The following is a 21,385-nucleotide window of genomic DNA, read 5'->3' as shown; positions in this document are numbered from 1 at the left end:
TTGGATGTTTTTAGAGTGTTTTGGTGAATGAGCTGAATGACCCGCCGGTCCGATGGGGGTTCTGAGGATCTGGACCTGTTTTCTAACCCGCTGTGTGAAGGCTTCTATGCTCCGCCCCCTTTGTGATGTCACAGCGTGTCTCTTCTTCTTCTCTCCGTGTTAACTGTGCACTCCTTCTCGGCCCGTAGGCTAACTCAGAGCAGGGGGGGCTTTGTCCCACTCAGGATTTGTTGTAAGCCGTCAGGTTTTTCCGGGAGCTCAGGACTATGGTGAGCTCCTCAGGGTTAGACTGGAATGATGCTGAACCCGGCTTCTGGCAGAGCACCACCCCGCACCCCCCCACCCCCTACCCCCCCCCCCCCCCCCCCCCACCCCCTCAGGCTACATTTACACCGCTATGTTTTGAGTTTGGAGCCCAGAGTGATCTCGCTGAGTGTTTTTATCTCCAGGAGAAGAAGAACTAATCTCTGGTTAAAGCTCATATCTCATCAGCATCCTGGTGTAGTTACCATTTAGGCCACGCCCATCTCCGCCTAGACCTTCATGCGTGAAAAATCCAGATTTATCGAAAACCCACTTTTCGGGACTCCTTCTCGACCGACCTGACACAATGGCTCTTTGTCCGAGTGGTGTTGCCGTAGCGATCTGTCAGAGACGGCAGGGGACTCGCCTCGTGTCTCGACAGCCCCCCCCCCCCCCACACACACTTGGTCCAGTCCGTCCAGGCCTGTGCGGCCCTGGTCTCCATCCTATCTCTGCAGTCCGCCTGAGCTCTGCATGCTGGTGGCAGTCTGCATGCAGAACAGAACAGCATGGTTTGGGGACTGACATGCATTACTAGGAGTTTAAACATCCCCCCCCCCCCCCCCATCCCCCCCCACCATCACCACACCACTGAAACCTGACGACCAATCACAGTGTTGCATCAGAGCTCAACAGCCGAGCACTGACGGGGCTGGAGGGGGGGCTTTTGGGCAGCTGGTTGAATGAAGACCTTCCCAAGATCTAATGATATTTTTGTATAGTTGTATAGTTAATTGCATAGTTTGACTTTTTTATCTTTTAGTTTTGTTATGTATTCATGAGCTTTTCCATCATTATAGACACACATATAGATATACTGTATGGCGACAATAACGGGACAAAATGACACAACACGACCACATAGAGACAAAATCCCACAGTGAGACACAACAGGTACAGGAGCTAGGGCTGGGCGATATGGAGAAAGTCTAATATCACGATATTTCTGACCAAATACCTCGTATACCTCGATATACCTTCAATTTATAATTTATGGTGCAATTTATGGAAACTATTAGTCTCCTGTATTGTTAAAAAAAAAAAAGTCTGCATCTTCAAAACATCATCACATGTTTTGGGATGTTTTGTCCAGAAATCATGTTAATTCCAAGAATTAAAATGTTAAAGAGAGTTAAAATGTGAATCTACATAACAGACATTTACATGTGGAGATATGCTGCTCTATACACGCTAAAAGTAGTGATTATTTACATGGAGTCTGGTGGAGATATGCTGCTCTATACATGCTAAAAGTAGTGATTATTTACATGGAGTCTGGTGGAGATATGCTGCTCTATACACGCTAAAAGTTGTGATTATTCACATGGAGTCTGGTAGAGATATGCTGCTCTATACACGCTAAAAGTAGTGATTATTTACATGGAGTCTGGTGGAGATTTGCTGGCTCTATACACGCTAAAAGTATTGATTATTTACATGGAGTCTGGTGGAGATTTTCTGGCTCTATACACGCTAAAAGTAGTGATTTTTACTGGAGTCTGGTGGAGATATGCTGGCTTCATACACGCTAAAAGTATTGATTATTTACATGGAGTCTGGTGGAGATATGCTGCTCTATACACGCTAAAGTAGTGATTATTTACATGGAGTCTGGTGGAGATATGCTGCTCTATACACGCTAAAAGTTGTGATTATTTACATGGAGTCTGGTGGAGTAATGCTGCTCTATACAAGCTAAAAGTAGTGATTATTTACATGGAGTCTGGTGGAGATATGCTGCTCTATACACGCTAAAAGTTGTGATTATTTACATGGAGTCTGGTGGAGTAATGCTGCTCTATACAAGCTAAAAGTAGTGATTATTTACATGGAGTCTGGTGGAGATATGCTGCTCTATACACGCTACAAGTAGTGATCATTTACATGGAGTCTGGTGGGTTTGGTGATGTTGATTTCTGTTTCATGTTAAACTAAAAGGATCTTCCTCTTTAACTAAAAGGTCTATCTCTGTAGGGATCCATCCCATAATGTTGTCACACACTTAGAATAATAATCTGAGTCTCTCAGCAACAACAACTCAACTTTTATTTGGACGCTGAACATCTGTCCTGTAGGGTAACATTACAGCTTGTTTCTCCCTGATGATGGACATCTGTCCTGTAGGGTAACATTACAGCTTGTTTCTACCTGATGATGAACATCTGTCCTGTAGGGTAACATTACAGCTTGTTTCTACCTGATGATGAACATCTGTCCTGTAGGGTAACATTACAGCTTGTTTCTACCTGATGATGAACATCTGTCCTGTAGGTAACATTACAGCTTGTTTCTCCCTGATGATGAACATCTGTCCTGTAGGGTACATTACAGCTTGTTTCTACCTGATGATGAACATCTGTCCTGTAGGGTAACATTACAGCTTGTTTCTACCTGATGAACATCTGTCCTGTAGGGTAACATTACAGCTTGTTTCTCCCTGATGATGAACATCTGTCCTGTAGGGTAACATTACAGCTTGTTTCTCCCTGATGATGAACTCTGTCCTGTAGGGTAACATTACAGCTTGTTTCTACCTGATGATGAACATCTGTCCTGTAGGGTAACATACAGCTTGTTTCTCCCTGATGATGAACATCTGTCCTGTAGGGTAACATTACAGCTTGTTTCTACCTGATGCTGAACATCTGTCCTATAGGGTAACATTACAGCTTGTTTCTACCTGATGAACATCTGTCCTGTAGGATAACATTACAGCTTGTTTCTCCCTGATGATGAACATCTGTCCTGTAGGGTAACATTACAGCTTGTTTCTACCTGATGATGAACATCTGTCCTGTAGGGTAACATTACAGCGTGTTTCTCCTGATGATGAACATCTGTCCTGTAGGGTAACATTACAGCTTGTTTCTCCTGATGATGAACATCTGTCCTGTAGGGTAACATTACAGCTTGTTTCTACCTGATGATGAACATCTGTCCTGTAGGGTAACATTACAGCTTGTTTCTTTAGTAGAAATAGCGTAGTAGAAGTGGAAAGTGGCATGAAAAGAAAAGACTCAATTAAAGTACAAGTACCTCATTATTTGGACGTAGTACAGTACTGGAGTACATGTACTTAGTTACATTCCACCCTGGACTGATTGCTCGCTGCTGGTTTCCTGTTCTGGTCTCCGCTGATCCGTCCGAGTCGGGATGAGCGCAGAGCGTCCGGCTGCTTCTTCTTTGCACACATGATATTTGCTCCAGTTTCTGCAAATACCATCAACCCCCCCCCCCATCCCCCAACCCCCCACCGGCCTGTAGCCTGATCCAGCTGCAGAATGGCTTCTAATGGCTGCTAGCCATCTCTGATGATAATGCCTGTCTTCCACCGAGCGTCCCAGTGACCACCATGTGCGAGTGCTTCCTGTCCTGACGCCGTTACTTCTTCTTCTCCCCTCTCTCTTCCTGCAGATAAATGGCTCTTTCAAGCTGGGAGCTGCCCGTGTTCTGTCTGGCTGGCAGATGCAGTGCCTAGTCCCTGGCCTCCAGGACAACGCCAACATGAACGGGACGTCCGAGCAGGCCGACATCCTGCCGCCCAACTGCATGGTCAAGGACCGATGGAAAGTGGTGAGTCTCAAAGACGCCTTCGGACCAACAACACTACAAAAACGTCCCTAAAACGCCCCTTTGGGTGACGTCCTGATTTGTTCTTTAACCACTCTAACATAACACAAGTAGACTTTATGTTATACAGTTACTGTAGTAACAGTAGAGAGTAGTATGTAGAAAGACATCAGTAGAGAGACAACAGTAGAAAGACAACAGTAGAGAGTAGTATGTAGAGACAACAGTAGAGAGACAACAGTAGAGAGTAGAATGTAGAGAGACAACAGTAGAGAGACATCAGTAGAGAGACAACAGTAGAGAGTAGAATGTAGAGAGACATCAGTAGAGAGACATCAGTAGAGAGTAGTATGTAGAGAGACATCAGTAGAGAGACAACAGTAGAGAGTAGAATGTAGAGAGACAACAGTAGAGAGACAACAGTAGAGAGACATCAGTAGAGAGTAGTATGTAGAGAGTAGTATGTAGAGAGACAACAGTAGAGAGACATCAGTAGAGAGACAACAGTAGAGAGTAGTATGTAGAGAGACATCAGTAGAGAGACAACAGTAGAGAGACAACAGTAGAGAGTAGTATGTAGAGAGACATCAGTAGAGAGACAACAGTAGAGAGACAACAGTAGAGAGTAGTATGTAGAAACAACAATAGAGAGACAACAGTAGAAAGACAACAGTAGAGAGACATCAGTAGAGAGACAACAGTAGAGAGACAATAGTAGAGAGTAGTATGTAGAAACAACAATAGAGAGACAACAGTAGAGAGACAACAGTAGAGAGACAACAGTAGAGAGTAGTATGTAGAGAGACATCAGTAGAGAGTAGTATGTAGAGAGACAACAGTAGAGAGACAACAGTAGAGAGACAACAGTGGAGAGTAGTATGTAGAAACAACAATAGAGAGACAACAGTAGAAAGACAACAGTAGAGAGACATCAGTAGAGAGACAACAGTAGAGAGACATAGTAGAGAGTAGTATGTAGAAACAACAGTAGAGAGACAACAGTAGAGAGTAGTATGTAGAGAGACAACAGTAGAGAGACAACAGTAGAGAGACAACAGTAGAGAGTAGTATGTAGAGAGACAACAGTAGAGAGACAACAGTAGAGAGTAGTATGTAGAGAGACAACAGTAGAGAGACAACAGTAGAGAGTAGTATGTAGAGAGACAACAGTAGAGAGACATCAGTAGAGAGACATCAGTAGAGAGACAACAGTAGAGAGACAACAGTAGAGAGTAGTATGTAGAGAGACATCAGTAGAGAGACAACAGTATAGAGACAACAGTAGAGAGTAGTATGTAGAAACAACAATAGAGAGACAACAGTAGAAGACAACAGTAGAGAGACATCAGTAGAGAGACAACAGTAGAGAGACAACAGTAGAGAGACAACAGTAGAGAGTAGTATGTAGAGAGACAACAGTAGAGAGACAACAGTAGAGAGTAGTATGTAGAGACAACAGTAGAGAGACAACAGTAGAGAGTAGTATGTAGAGAGACAACAGTAGAGAGACATCAGTAGAGAGACATCAGTAGAGAGACAACAGTAGAGAGACAACAGTAGAGAGTAGTATGTAGAGAGACAACAGTAGAGAGACATCAGTAGAGAGACAACAGTAGAGAGACAACAGTAGAGAGTAGTATGTAGAGAGACAACAGTAGAGAGTAGTATGTAGAACAACAATAGAGAGACAACAGTAGAAAGACAACAGTAGAGAGACATCAGTAGAGAGACAACAGTAGAGAGACAACAGTAGAGAGTAGTATGTAGAGAGACATCAGTAGAGAGACAACAGTAGAGAGACAACAGTAGAGAGTAGTATGTAGAGAGACAACAGTAGAGAGACAACAGTAGAGAGTAGTATGTAGAAAGACAACAGTAGAGAGACAACAGTAGAGAGACAACAGTAGAGAGTAGTATGTAGAGAGACAACAGTAGAGAGACAACAGTAGAGAGACAACAGTAGAGAGACAACAGTAGAGAGTAGTATGTCCTTCCTTTTTCCCCTCATTACCTTTTTGTGTTCCCTTTTTCATGTTTCCATCCCCTGTACACACACACACATATATATATATATATATATATATATATATATATATATATATATATGTAGTGTATATATGAGTGTATAAGTGTGTATATATAGTGTATATATAAGTGTGTATATAAGTGTGTATATATAGGTGCATATATGAGTGTGTATATGAGTGTGTAAATATGAGTGTGTATCTATGGGTGTGTATATATGAGTGTGTATATAAGTGTGTAAATATTATGTGTATATATGAGTGTGTATATATGAGGTGTATCTATGAGTGTGTATATAGAGTGTGTATATAAGTGTGTAAATATTAGTGTGTATATATGAGTGTGTATATATGAGTGTGTATATATAAGTGTGTATATAAGTGTGTATATATGAGTGTGTATATATGAGTGTGTATATAAGTGTGTATATAAGTGTGTATTATGAGTGTGTATATAAGTGTGTATATATGAGTGTGTATATATGAGTGTGTATATAAGTGTGTATATAATGTGTATATATGAGTGTGTTATTAGTGTGTATATATTAGTGTGTATATATGAGTGTGTATATATAAGTGTGTATATATGAGTGTGTATATATAGTGTGTATATAGTGTGTATATATGAGTGTGTATATATGAGTGTGTATATAAAGGTGTGTATATGAGTGTGTAAATATGAGTGTGTATATATGAGTGTGTATATAAGTGTGTATATTGAGTGTGTATATATGAGTGTGTATATGAGTGTGTATATAAGTGTGTATATATGAGTGTGTATATATAAGTGTGTATATATGAGTGTGTATATGAGTGGTATAAGTGTGTATATATGAGTGTGTATATAAGTGTGTATATATGAGTGTGTATATATAAGTGTGTATATATAAGTGTGTATATATGAGTGTGTATATATGAGTGTGTATATATGAGTGTGTATATATAAGTGTGTATATATGAGTGTCTATATATGAGTGTGCGTGTTGAAGGCGGCCGGTTGAGTGGTTCAGACTCTAAATTGATCAGTGAAGTGCAAACGGCCCACAGGCCTGATGCTGCGATCTGATTGGCTCAGACTGGAGGCCCGTTACATAACTTCTACTTTCAGAAACCAAGGGAAGCTCAACGGCCTCTGAGGGAAGTTCTCTCCGTGTACTATTGGACAAAAACTACAATATAAAACAAATGCTTGTTGCACACAGGGACACACACTATGCCTGTTACACACACAGGGACACACACTATGCTTGTTACACACACAGGGACACACACTATGCCTGTTACACACACAGGGACACACACTATGCTTGTTACACAGACATCATAATAGCAATGCTCCCAGTAGAGTCGGGCAACATATGGATATCATGTTGTTATCGTGATATGAGACTAGATATCGTCTTAGATGTTAGATACTGTGATATTGTAATTTGACATAGGTGTGTTTTCCTGGTTTTAAAGGCTGCTTTACAGTAAAGTGATGTAATTTCCTGTTGTTATTGATGTCATTGATGTCATTGATGTCATTGATATCTGTTCTATTATTGGCCTTTACCCACTTAGTCATTAAATCCACATTATTGATGATTATTCATCAAATACCTCATTGTTAAAAGGACCGGTAGTCAACTCTACGATATCGCTGTAGTATCGATATTGAGGTATTTGGTAAAAAATATCGTGATAAATCCCTTTTCTCGTGGTAAAGGGAATGGGAGAGGACCTCTGATTGGCTGTTAGAGGGAATGGGAGAACTGTGTGGAGAAAGCGTCTCTTGACTCAGAGAACCAGGGTCACTGTGTGGAGAGAGTGTTTCTTGACTCAGAGAACCAGGGTCACTGTGTGGAGAGAGTGTTTCTTGACTCAGAGAACCAGGGTCACTGTGTGGAGAGAGCGTCTCTTGACTCAGAGAACCAGGGTCACTGTGTGGAGAGAGCGTCTCTTGACTCAGAGAACCAGGGTCACTGTGTGGAGAGAGTGTTTCTTGACTCAGAGAACCAGGGTCACTGTGTGGAGAGAGCGTCTCTTGACTCAGAGAACCAGGGTCACTGTGTGGAGAGAGCGTCTCTTGACTCAGAGAACCAGGGTCACTGTGTGGAGAGAGCGTCTCTTGACTCAGAGAACCAGGGTCACTGTGTGGAGAGAGTGTTTCTTGACTCAGAGAACCAGGGTCACTGTGTGGAGAGAGCGTCTCTTGACTCAGAGAACCAGGTTACTGTGTGGAGAGAGCTTAACTCAGAGAACCAGGGTCACTGTGTGGAGAGAGCGTCTCTTGACTCAGAGAACCAGGGTCACTGTGTGGAGAGAGTGTTTCTTGACTCAGAGAACCAGGGTCACTGTGTGGAGAGAGCGTCTCTTGACTCAGAGAACCAGGGTTACTGTGTGGAGAGAGCTTAACTCAGAGAACCAGGGTCACTGTGTGGAGAGAGCGTCTCTTGACTCAGAGAACCAGGGTTACTGTGTGGAGAGAGCGTCTCTTGACTCAGAGAACCAGGGTTACTGTGTGGAGAGAGCGTCTCTTGACTCAGAGAACCAGGGTTACTGTGTGGAGAGAGCTTAACTCAGAGAACCAGGGTCACTGTGTGGAGAGAGCGTCTCTTGACTCAGAGAACCAGGGTTACTGTGTGGAGAGAGCTTAACTCAGAGAACCAGGGTTACTGTGTGGAGAGATCTTGACTCAGAGAACCAGGGTCACTGTGTGGAGAGAGCTTGACTCAGAGAACCAGGGTTACCTTGTAACCAACGCCGTGGCAGATGTTCCTGATGTGGTGCAGCCCTGCAGCTAACCCCGCTCTGTGTCCCAGCTGAAGAAGATCGGCGGCGGCGGGTTCGGGGAGATCTACGAGGCCTTGGACCTGCTGACGCGGGAGAACGTGGCGCTGAAGGTGGAGTCGGCCCAGCAGCCCAAACAGGTGCTGAAGATGGAGGTGGCGGTGCTGAAGAAGCTGCAGGGTGAGACACATCTAGAACAGATTATATATAACAATATATAGTAATATAGTAATAATATAATATAGAATATAACAGAAAGCCTTTATTGTCATTATACACGGTGCAGTACCTGGGCAACGAGACTGAAGCAAAACCTTTACAGTGTCAACACGACATATAAAAATATAAAATGTAAAAATATAAAATGTAAAAACATAAAAATGTAAAAATATAAAATGTAAAAATATAAAAATGTAAAAATATAAAATGTAAAAATATAAAATGTAAAAATGTAAAAATGTAAAAATGTAAAAATGTAAAAATATAAAATATATAAATATAAAATGTAAAAATATAAAATGTAGAAATATAAAATGTAAAAATATAAAAATGTAAAAATATAAAATGTAATAATACAAAAAATATAAAAAATATAAAATATATAAAATATAAAAATATAAAATAAAAACATATAACATATCAAAATACAAAATAAAAAAATACAAAAAATATAAAATATAAAAATTTAAAAATATAAAATAAAAACATGTAACATGTAACATATAAAAATATAAAAATAAAAAAATAAAAAAGTTTTAATGAACAGCGCTGGAATGTCACTCACTGTCACTTTTAATGCAGGACTTTGACTTGAAGTTGGTTTTATATTGGACGTTGGATACTTGTCACATTCAAAAAATCCATCATGCAGCTTGACCTTTTGACCTCTTCATGTCAAAACACTTTTGTTGAACTCAGCTAACTCTCGTCCACACGGAGCCTCCGAGGTGACATGGAGGGACAAAATAACAAATATAAAAAAATACAAAAAAACATGTACTGGGGACAATGGTCTCAATCCCTCATAGTCTCTTTCTTGACCCCTCAAAGTCTTAGTCTTGACCCCTCAAAGTCTCAGTCTCAATCCCTCAAAGTCTCGGTCTCAACCCCTCAAAGTCTTGGTCTCAACCCCTCAAAGTCTCGGTCTCAACCCCTCAAAGTCTCTTTCTTGACCCCTCAAAGTCTAAATCTCAACCCCTCAAAGTCTCGGTCTCAACCCCTCAAAGTCTCGGTGTAAACCCCTCAGAGTCTCAGTCTCGACCCCTCAGTCTTGGTCCCAACCCCTCAAAGTCTCAGTCTCAATCCCTCAAAGTCTCAGTCTCATCCCCTCAAAGTCTCAGTCTCAACCCCTCAAAGTCTCAGTCTCAACCCCTCAAAGTCTCGGTCTCAACCCCTCAAAGTCTCTTTCTTGACCCCTCAAAGTCTCGGTCTCACCCCTCAAAGTCTCAGTCTCAACCCCTCAAAGTCTCAGTCTCAATCCCTCAAAGTCTCGGTCTCAACCCCTCAAAGTCTCTTTCTTGACCCCTCAAAGTCTCAATCTCAACCCCTCAAAGTCTCGGTCTCAACCCCTCAAAGTCTCGGTGTAAACCCCTTAGAGTCTCAGTCTCGACCCCTCAGTCTTGGTCCCAACCTGTTGCAGGCATCACCATGTTGCGGTTGAATATTTCTGACGTGTGATTGACCCCTCTGCTCGTTCCTTTGTCTTTTCCAGGTAAAAATCACGTCTGTAAGTTCATCGGCTGCGGGAGAAACGACAAATTCAACTACGTGGTCATGCAGCTTCAGGTGAGTCTACATGGGCCCACAAAGGCTTTTATTGTGAAGGCTATAAATACACACTGGACAGACACAGATAATGTTGTTGGGCCAGGGTGTGCCGGTGCCATCCAAAGTGTCAAAATAAAACACAGATGCAGAATTATTTTGTATAGTCTCAATATAAAATGTTTTTTTAAGCTTGGGCTACAGTTGACTTGCATTAGTTGTTTTATTTTGAATTAACTTCCTCCAGTTTGAGCAGAGTGGAGAGTTATTATTTAGGCCTGTGGAACTATATTTGGTAGAGGTGCAAATTCATCTGACAATCAGTCTTCATCTGAAAATCCAGAGTTTTTTTGTGATTGTTGCAAAACTCCTTGATTAAGCAGCACATTTTCTTAAAATATGTGATGGAATATGCCGGATATTTACAAATTAATGCGATGAAATTGTGGTAACTTGCAAAAACTGCGATTTTCTTATTAATGCGTCTTAAAGGGAGGTGTGTTCAGGTGCATTCTGGGTGTGCTGGTCTTACAGGGAGGTGTGTTCAGGTGCATTTTGGGCGTGCTGGTCTTACAGGGAGGTGTGTTCAGGTGCATTCTGGGCGTGCTGGTCTTACAGGGAGGTGTGTTCAGGTGCATTCTGGGCGGGCTGGTGTTACAGGAGGTGTGTTCAGGTGCCTTCTGGGCGTGGTCTTACAGGGAGGTGTGTTCAGGAGCATTCTGGGCGTGCTGGTCTTACAGGGAGGTGTGTTCAAGTGCATTCTGGGCGTGCTGGTCTTACATGAAGGTGTGTTCAAGTGCATTCTGGGCGTGGTGGTCTTACAGGGAGGTGTGTTCAGGTGCCTTCAGGGCGTGGTGGTCTTAGGGAGGTGTGTTCAGGTGCATTCTGGGCGTGCTGGTCTTACAGGGAGGTGTGTTCAGGTGCATTCTGGGCGTGCTGGTCTTACAGGGAGGGGTGTTCAGGTGCATTCTGGGCGTGCTGGTCTTACAGGGAGGTGTGTTCAGGTGCCTTCTGGGCGTGGTGGTCTTACAAGGAGGTGTGTTCAGGTGCATTCTGGGTGTATTGCTATCTTAAGGCAGTGGGAAGTGACCATTCACCAACAAAAACCTCTAAAGTCAGTAACGCAGCATTTCATTGTTATTTTACCAGAGAATTAGTAAAATGCTCCTTGGCTTAGGCACAGATTATGACACATTTTTAATTAATTAATGAAGAGACTAAGTCCAACTCTTTAGGACCTTGCGCCCGGTGCATGCACCCTTTTTTCTTAAGTCAAACTAGCAACAGTGGATTCCTACACGCCCTGAACGCACCAGGCGCTCAGATTGTTACAATAGGGCCCTGCCTGTAAAAGGTGCTATATCTAACATATTATTATTATTATATTGTTATGATTATTGTATTGTTAAGATTGTTGAGTTCCTGGGGTTCCTGTCTGTGTTGGTGCAGGGGCGGAACCTGGCGGACCTGCGGCGGAGCCAGCCCAGAGGGACCTTCACCATGAGCACCACCCTGCGGCTGGGGAAGCAGATCCTGGAGTCCATCGAGGCCATCCACTCGGTGGGCTTCCTGCACCGGGACATCAAACCGGTACGGCGGGACCCAGGTCTCCCTTAACCACCCCGCCATTAGTTAGTCTGGCATGGCAGGTCTGGCTTCACCGCAGATGCATTCTGGGATAGGAGAGAAAAACACTCTGGGCTGTTTGCATTTCTTAACTCTAAAAGAATATGATAATAATTTGTTTTATTGTCACAACAGAACATCAAAATATATTAAAGTTCTGATCAATAAAATGTAGAAAAATAAACTTAAGATATGAAACTTTAGAATAATCGGTGTTGTCAACAGTGACGTTGTAGAGCGTCCTCTGGTGGACAGACTATGCAACGCCATCACTAACAGGGACGTTGTAGAGCGTCCTCTGGTGGACAGACTATGCAACGCCATCACTAACAGGGACGTTGTAGAGCGTCCTCTGGGGGACAGACTATGCAACGCCATCACTAACGGGAACGTTGTAGAGCGTCCTCTGGGGGACAGACTATGCAACGCCATCACTAACGGGGACGTCATAGAGCGTCCTCTGGTGGACACGCTATGCAACGCCATCACTGCATAGTCTGTCCACCTGAGGACTCTTTACTGCTGTCTCTCTACATAATACTCACTACTGTTGTCTCCCTGCTTTAGTCTCCCTGCTGATGTCTCTCTACTGTTGTCTCCCTACCATTGTCTCCCTGCTGTTGTCTCTCTACTGTTGTCTCCCTACCATTGTCTCTCTGCTATTGTCTCTCTACTGTTGTCTCTCTGCTGTTGTCTCCCTGCTGACTGTATGTTTTCTTCCTGCAGTCCAACTTTGCGATGGGCCGTCTTCCGTCCACCTACAGGAAGTGCTACATGCTGGACTTTGGTCTGGCGCGGCAGTACACCAACACCACGGGAGAGGTCCGGCCGGTAAGACACCTCACCACAACGTCCATTTAACAGTTAACTCTGAACCAGTTAGAGGACGTCTGTTCCCAGGGGACGGAGGTTAGAACGGAGACGGAGGACGGGGATGGAAGTTAGACAGAGGACGGGGACGGACGTTAGACACAAAGACAGAGGACGGGGACGGAGGTTAGAACGCCATCACAGAGACAGAGGATGGGGACAGATGTTAAACACAGAGACAGAGGATGGGGACAGAGGTTAGACACAGAAACAGAGAACGGGGGCGGAGGTTGGAGACAGAGACAAAGGATGGGGACGGACTTTAGAACGCCATCACAGAGACAGAGGACGGGGAAGGAGGTTAGACACAGAGACAGAGGACGGAGACAGAGGTTAGACACAGAGACAGAGGACGGGGACAGAGGTTAAACACAGAGACAGAGGACTGGGACGAAGGTTAAACACAGAGACAGAGGACGGGACGAAGGTTAAACACAGAGACAGAGGACGGAGACAGAGGTTAGACACAAAGACAGAGGACTGGGACAGAGGTTAAACACAGAGACAGAGGACGGAGACAGAGGTTAGACACAGAGACAGAGGACGGGGACAGAGGTTAAACACAGAGACAGAGGACGGGGATAGAGGTTAAACACAGAGACAGAGGACGGGGACAGACGTTAGAACCCTTAATGAAGCATGGTGTATCTCAGACTGATCGTTTCTGTTGCAGCAGAGACATGAATATTTGATGCAGCTGCATGCGTCAGAGACCTCTCTCTCTCTCTCTCTCTCTCTCTCTCTCTCTCTCTCTCTCTCTCTCTCTCTCTCTCTCTCTCTCTCCCCTCCCTCTCTCTCTCTCTCTCCCTCCCTCTCTCTCCCTCTCTCTCTCTCTCCTCGCCCTCCTCTCCGCTCCCTCTCTCTCTCTCTCTCTCTCTCTCTCGCTCTCTCTCTCTCTCTCGCCCTCCCTCTTTCTCTCTCGCCCTCCCTCTCTCTCTCTCTCTCTATCTGTCTCTACCCCTCCCCCACTCTTCATCCTACTGTCTCTCTCTTTCTCCCTCTCCCCTCCCCTCCGGGTAGAGTTTCCAGAATAAGAGCTTCTTGGAGAAGGCCCGGTTTGTAACTTCCTGTCTCAGAAACCTCAGAAAAAGCTTCCAGCGGCAAAAGTGTCAAATAAAATATTACAAAAAAACCCAACAAAATGAGAGGAAGCTGACGTGATTGGTTGATTAGAAAAATATTCCTTGTATCATTAAAAAACAAAAGCTTCATGTTCCTTTATGGCTGCATATAAATGAGGTTTTACTGTATGTTAAAATACAGGGGCATAAGTATACACCCCCCTATGTTAAAATACAGGGGCATAAGTATACACCCCCCTATGTTAAAATACAGGGGCATAAGTATACACCCCCCTATGTTAAAATACAGGGGCATAAGTATACACCCCCCTATGTTAAAATACAGGGGCATAAGTATACACCCCCTATGTTAAAATACAGGGGCATAAGTATACACCCCCCTATGTTAAAATACAGGGACATAAGTATACACCCCCCTATGTTAAAATACAGGGGCATAAGTATACACCCCCTATGTTAAAATACAGGGGAAACTATTATTGATAAGTATTGATCTCCTCTCTCTCTCCTGTTCATTTCCTCTTAGTTTCTGCAGACTCTAAACCTTATTTTAAACCATTTGCTATAATATGATATTATAATGTAACGTGTCCTCTGGCTGATGTCATGATGTTCAGTGTGTATCGAGCCCCCAGCCTGTTTTATGTCCATTTCTTTACGTTTCAGTGTTGTTTTTTTGTTTTTCTTACAGTTCCTTTGGACTTATGATTTTGACGTGCATGCCTCCCGTTTCTCCATCATCTCCATGGTTACCCAGGGATGTGAGTGGTTTCTGTAGCGACCGAGGGGGGTCACATCCGCATCAGCAGCCCACTGCCGAAGTAAAAAAACAAAAAAACATAAAAATGTTAACCACCATCAGAGATTAAAGGAGCTGTATGCTCAATGTTGTGGTTTTATTGTGTTACATGACGCTAAAGGAGACAACCAAGCGTGTTACATGACGCTAAAGGAGATGACCAAGCGTGTTATATGACGCTAAAGGAGACAACCAAGCGTGTTATAGGACGCTAAAGGAGACAACCAAGCGTGTTATATGACGCTAAAGGAGACGACCAAGCGTGTTATATGACGCTAAAGGAGACAACCAAGCGTGTTTATGACGCTAAAGGAGACGACCAAGCGTGTTATATGACGCTAAAGGAGACAACCAAGCGTGTTATATGACGCTAAAGGAGACAACCAGCATGTTATATGACGCTAAAGGAGACAACCAAGCGTGTTATATGACGCTAAAGGAGACACCAAGCGTGTTACATGACGCTAAAGGAGACACCAAGCGTGTTACATGACGCTAAAGGAGACACCAAGCGTGTTATATGACGCTAAAGGAGACAACCAAGCGGTGTATATGACGCTAAAGGAGACCCAAGCGTGTTATATGACGTTAAAAGAGACAACCAAGCGTGTTATATGACGCTAAAGGAGACCACAAGCGTGTTATATGATGCTAAAGGAGACAACCAAGCGTGTTATATGACGTTAAAGGAGACAACCAAGCGTGTTACATGACGCTAAAGGACAACCAAGCGTGTTATATGACGCTAAAGGAGACGACCAAGCGTGTTATAGACGCTAAAGGAGACAACCAAGCGCGTTATGACGCTAAAGGAGATGACCAAGCGTGTATAGGACGCTAAAGGAGACAACCAAGCGCGTTATATGACACTAAAGGAGACGACCAAGCGTGTTATATGACGCTAAAGGAGACGACCAAGCGTGTTATATGACGCTAAAGGAGACAACCAAGCGCGTTATATGACGCTAAAGGAGACGACCAAGCGTGTTATAGGACGCTAAAGGAGACAACCAAGCGCGTTATATGACACTAAAGGAGACGACCAGCGTGTTATATGACGTTAAAGGAGACAACCAAGCGTGTTACATGGCGCTAAAGGAGACCACCAAGCGCGTTATATGACGCTAAAGGAGACGACCAAGCGTGTTATAGGACGCTAAAGGAGACAACCAAGCGCGTTATATGACACTAAAGGAGACGACCAGCGTGTTATATGACGCTAAAGGAGACGACCAAGCGTGTTATAGGACGCTAAAGGAGACAACCAAGCGCGTTATATGACACTAAAGGAGAGGACCAAGCGTGTTATATGACGCTAAAGGAGACAACCAAGCATGTTATATGACGCTAAAGGAGACAACCAAGTGTGTTATATGACGCTAAAGGAGACACCAAGCGTGTTATAGACGCTAAAGGAGACAACCAAGCGTGTTATATGACGCTAAAGGAGACAACCAAGCATGTTATATGACGCTAAAGGACAACCAAGCGTGTTATATGACGCTAAAGGAGACAACCAAGCGTGTTACATGACGCTAAAGGAGACAACCAAGCGTGTTACATGACGCTAAAGGAGACAACCAAGCGTGTTATATGACGCTAAAGGAGACAACCAAGCGTGTTATATGACGCTAAAGGAGACAACCAAGCGTGTTATATGACGTTAAAAGAGACAACCAAGCGTGTTATATGACGCTAAAGGAGACCAACAAGCGTGTTATATGATGCTAAAGGAGACAACCAAGCGTGTTATATGACGTTAAAGGAGACAACCAAGCGTGTTACATGACGCTAAAGGAGACAACCAGCGTGTTATATGACGCTAAAGGAGACACCAAGCGTGTTATATGACGCTAAAGGAGACACCAAGCGTGTTATAGGAAGCTAAAGGAGACACCAAGCGCGTTATATGACGTTAAAGGAGACAACCAAGCGTGTTACATGACGCTAAAGGAGACAACCAAGCGTGTTTATGACGCTAAAGGAGACGACCAGCGTGTTACATGACGCTAAGGAGAGGACCAAGCGTGTTATATGACGCTAAAGGAGACAACCAAGCATGTTATATGACGCTAAAGGAGACAACCAAGTGTGTTATGACGCTAAAGGAGACAACCAGCGTGTTATATGACGCTAAAGAGACAACCAAGCGTGTTATATGACACTAAAGGAGACAACCAAGCATGTTATATGACGCTAAAGGAGACAACCAAGCGTGTTATATGACGCTAAAGGAGACAACCAAGCGTGTTACATGACGCTAAAGGAGACAACCAAGCGTGTTACATGACGCTAAAGGAGACAACCAAGCGTGTTATATGACGTTAAAGAGACAACCAAGCGTGTTATATGACGCTAAAGGAGACCAACAAGCGTGTTATATGACGCTAAAGGAGACAACCAAGCGTGTTATATGACGTTAAAGGAGACAACCAAGCGTGTTACATGACGCTAAAGGAGACAACCAAGCGTGTTACATGACGCTAAAGGAGACACCCAAGCGTGTTATATGACGTTAAAGGAGACAACCAAGCGTGTTATATGATGCTAAAGGAGACAACCAAGCGTGTTATATGACGCTAAAGGAGACAACCAAGCGTGTTATATGACGTTAAAGGAGACAACCAAGCGTGTTATATGACGCTAAAGGAGACAACCAAGCGTGTTATATGACGTTAAAGGAGACAACCAAGCGTGTTACATGACGCTAAAGGAGACAACCAAGCGTGTTATATGACGCTAAAGGAGACAACCAAGCGTGTTACATGACGTTAAAGGAGACAACCAAGCGTGTTATATGACGCTAAAGGAGACCAACAAGCGTGTTATATGACGTTAAAGGAGACAACCAAGCGTGTTATATGACGTTAAAGGAGACAACCAAGCGTGTTATATGACGTTAAAGGAGACAACCAAGCGTGTTACATGACGTTAAAGGAGACAACCAAGCGTGTTACATGACGCTAAAGGAGACAACCAAGCGTGTTATATGACGCTAAAGGAGACAACCAAGCGTGTTACATGACGCTAAAGGAGACAACCAAGCGTGTTATATGACGCTAAAGGAGACCAACAAGGTTTATGACGCTAAAGGAGACAACCAAGCGTGTTATATGACGTTAAAGGAGAAAACCAAGCGTGTTACATGACGCTAAAGGAGACAACCAAGCGTGTTACATGACGCTAAAGGAGACAACCAAGCGTGTTACATGACGCTAAAGGAGACGATCAAGTGTGTTACATGACGCTAAAGGAGACAACCAAGCGTGTTACATGACGCTAAAGGAGACACCCAAGCGTGTTATATGACGTTAAAGGAGACAACCAAGCGTTTATATGACGCTAAGGAGACAACCAAGCGTGTTATATGACGCTAAAGGAGACCAACAAGCGTGTTATATGATGCTAAAGGAGACAACCAAGCGTGTTATATGACGTTAAAGGAGACAACCAAGCGTGTTATATGACGCTAAAGGAGACAACCAAGCGTGTTATATGACGCTAAAGGAGACAACCAAGCGTGTTATATGACGCTAAAGGAGACAACCAAGCGTGTTATATGACGCTAAAGGAGACAACCAAGCGTGTTATATGACGTTAAAGGAGACAACCAAGCGTGTTATATGACGCTAAAGGAGACAACTAAGCGTGGTATATGGCGCTAAAAGGAGACAACCAACATTTTTTAACTTTCTGCTGAGATATATGGGACTTTTATTATGAAATCATGCAAGCACAGCGCGTAAATCGACAAATTATGCGGCGAAAGTGCGGCGTAATTTGAAAAAATGCGTCTCTCGCGTAAATTTGCGAACTTTGTCTGAATATGCGTTGAATTGTGCGATCACATGTTTACGTATTTCGACTTCTGACCATTACATTACATCATCTCTGACAACAGACCAGAATATATAACCAACCAAGAAGTAATGAAGGAAAAGAAATAAAGTAGCCACGAGTTCAAAGATGACTCCTCCCATATTATGATGCGTCTCCCAGTTGTCATGGGAACCTAAACGTGTCATCACATCCTGCTTACCACACACACACACACACACAGATATGACATCACAGTGGTTCCTGCAGGCCGTGTGGATGCGTGTGTGTAACCCTCTGCTGATGTTTCTGTTTGTCTCATAATTTGGTTATTTTTGTCACGTTGGTTTTATCGTATTTTGTGTTTACGTTCAGTCCGACAGATTCAGCCAATAAAGACGCAGCAGCGGCGTTTCATTCAGATCCAGTATTAGGGACCACTAAGGTCTATATAAAGAGACTTCAGATCCAGTATTAGGGACCACTAAGGTCTATATAAAGAGACTTCAGATACAGTATTAGGGACCACTAAGGTCTATATAAGAGACTTCAGATCCAGTATTAGGGACCACTAAGGTCTATATAAGAGACTTCAGATACAGTATTAGGGACCACTAAGGTCTATATAAAGAGACTTCAGATACAGTATTAGGGACCACTAAGGTCTATATAAGAGACTTCAGATACAGTATTAGGGACCCCTAAGGTCTATATAAAAGGACTTCAGATACAGTATTAGGGGACTACTAAGTCTATATAAAGAGACTTCAGATACAGTATTAGGGACCACTAAGGTCTATATAAGAGACTTCAGATACAGTATTAGGACCACTAAGGTCTATATAAAGACTTCAGATACAGTATTAGGGGACCACTAAGGTCTATATAAGAGACTTCAGATACAGTATTAGGGACCACTAAGGTCTATATAAAGAGACTTCAGATACAGTATTAGGGGACCACTAAGGTCTATATAAAGAGACTTCAGATACAGTATTAGGGACCACTAAGGTCTATATAAGAGACTTCAGATACAGTATTAGGGGACCACTAAGGTCTATATAAAGAGACTTCAGATACAGTATTAGGGACCTCTAAGGTCTATATAAAAGACTTCAGATACAGTACTAGGGACCACTAAGGTCTATAAAGAGACTTCAGATACAGTATTAGGGGACCACTAAGGTCTATATAAAAGAGACTTCAGATACAGTATTAGGGACCACTAAGGTCTATATAAAGAGACTTCAGATACAGTATTAGGGACCACTAAGGTCCTATAAGAGACTTCAGATAAGTTTAGGGACCACTAAGGTCTATAAAAGGACTTCATAAGAGTCTATATAAAAGAGACTTCAGATACAGTATTAGGGACCACTAAGGTCTATATAAAGAGACTTCAGATACAGTATTAGGACCACTAAGGTCTATATAAAGAGACTTCAGATACAGTATTAGGGACCACTAAGGTCTATATAAGAGACTTCAGATACAGTATTAGGGACCACTAAGGTCTATATAAAGAGACTTCAGATACAGTATTAGGGACCACTAAGGTCTATATAAAGAGACTTCAGATACAGTATTAGGGACCACTAAGGTCTATATAAAGACTTCAGATACAGTACTAAGGACCACTAAGGTCTATATAAAGACTTCAGATACAGTATTAGGGACCACTAAGGTCTATATAAAAGACTTCAGATACAGTATTAGGGGACCACTAAGGTCTATATAAAGACTTCAGATACAGTATTAGGGACCACTAAGGTCTATATAAGAGACTTCAGATACAGTATTAGGGACCACTAAGGTCTATATAAAGAGACTTCAGATCCAGTATTAGGGACCACTAAGGTCTATATAAGAGACTTCAGATACAGTATTAGGGACCACTAAGGTCTATATAAAGAGACTTCAGATACAGTATTAGGGACCACTAAGGTCTATATAAAGAGACTTCAGATCCAGTATTAGGGACCACTAAGGTCTATATAAAAAGACTTCAGATACAGTATTAGGGACCACTAAGGCCTTCTTTGTACATCGGGGTTTTTCTAGCATTCAGTCATCACAGAAGAAGTCTTTTAAAGATATTTTTTAAACCTTCCTCAGATACGTCTTAGTCGTAATAACAGACTCCAACTGACAGAAAGAAATGAGATCATGATTGTGATGATTATCTGATTATTGATGATTATTGATGATTACTGACCGCTGACTAGCTTTTCTCCGCCTGCAGCCGAGGACGGTGGCGGGTTTCCGAGGGACGGTCCGATACGCTTCGGTCAACGCTCATAAAAACAAGGTCAGTTTGTGTTTTCTCTTGTGAGTCAATAATAAAACTCAACTCATATTAACTTAATATAAATACCTTTAGTGACCCTGTCTGAATGAAGGAAATATTCTGCAGACGCAAGTAAGTGATACCACAGCGGTTATGAGTGAAATATAATTTATGAATGAATGATGAACATGCAGCTTATGACACAGGGTAATGTTAGCTTAGCGGCTAGTAGGCTACAGCTTAAGACACAGGGTAACGTTAGCTTAGCGGCTGGTAGCCTGCAGCTAAAGACACAGGGTAACATTAGCTTAGCGGCTAGTAGCCTACAGCTTAAGACACAGGGTAACGTTAGCTTAGCGGCTGGTAGCCTGCAGCTAAAGACACAGGGTAACATTAGCTTAGCGGCTAGTAGCCTACAGCTTAAGACACAGGGTAACGTTAGCTTAGCGGCTGGTAGCCTGCAGCTAAAGAC

At 43.0% G+C, this 21,385-nt stretch overlaps 1 protein-coding gene across 1 annotated transcript in view; it reads left to right on the top strand.

The window, feature by feature from the left end:
- Window positions 1-198: 198 nt before the first annotated feature.
- LOC116678933 (tau-tubulin kinase 1) overlaps window positions 199-21,385 on the top strand; it is a gene marked incomplete at its 5' end in the record, with an annotated part of 38,069 nt that continues 16,882 nt past the window's right edge. Inside the window, 7 exon segments of the mRNA XM_032508666.1 lie at window positions 199-269; window positions 3,718-3,876; window positions 8,702-8,849; window positions 10,381-10,454; window positions 11,883-12,023; window positions 12,786-12,890; window positions 20,869-20,934. Of these exon segments, the coding sequence (XP_032364557.1) occupies window positions 267-269; window positions 3,718-3,876; window positions 8,702-8,849; window positions 10,381-10,454; window positions 11,883-12,023; window positions 12,786-12,890; window positions 20,869-20,934 (696 nt within the window).

The sequence above is a fragment of the Etheostoma spectabile genome, unplaced genomic scaffold, assembly GCF_008692095.1.
Source record: "Etheostoma spectabile isolate EspeVRDwgs_2016 unplaced genomic scaffold, UIUC_Espe_1.0 scaffold00008721, whole genome shotgun sequence".
Lineage (NCBI taxonomy): Eukaryota > Metazoa > Chordata > Actinopteri > Perciformes > Percidae > Etheostoma > Etheostoma spectabile.
This window is presented reverse-complemented; position numbering and strand designations above follow the sequence as displayed.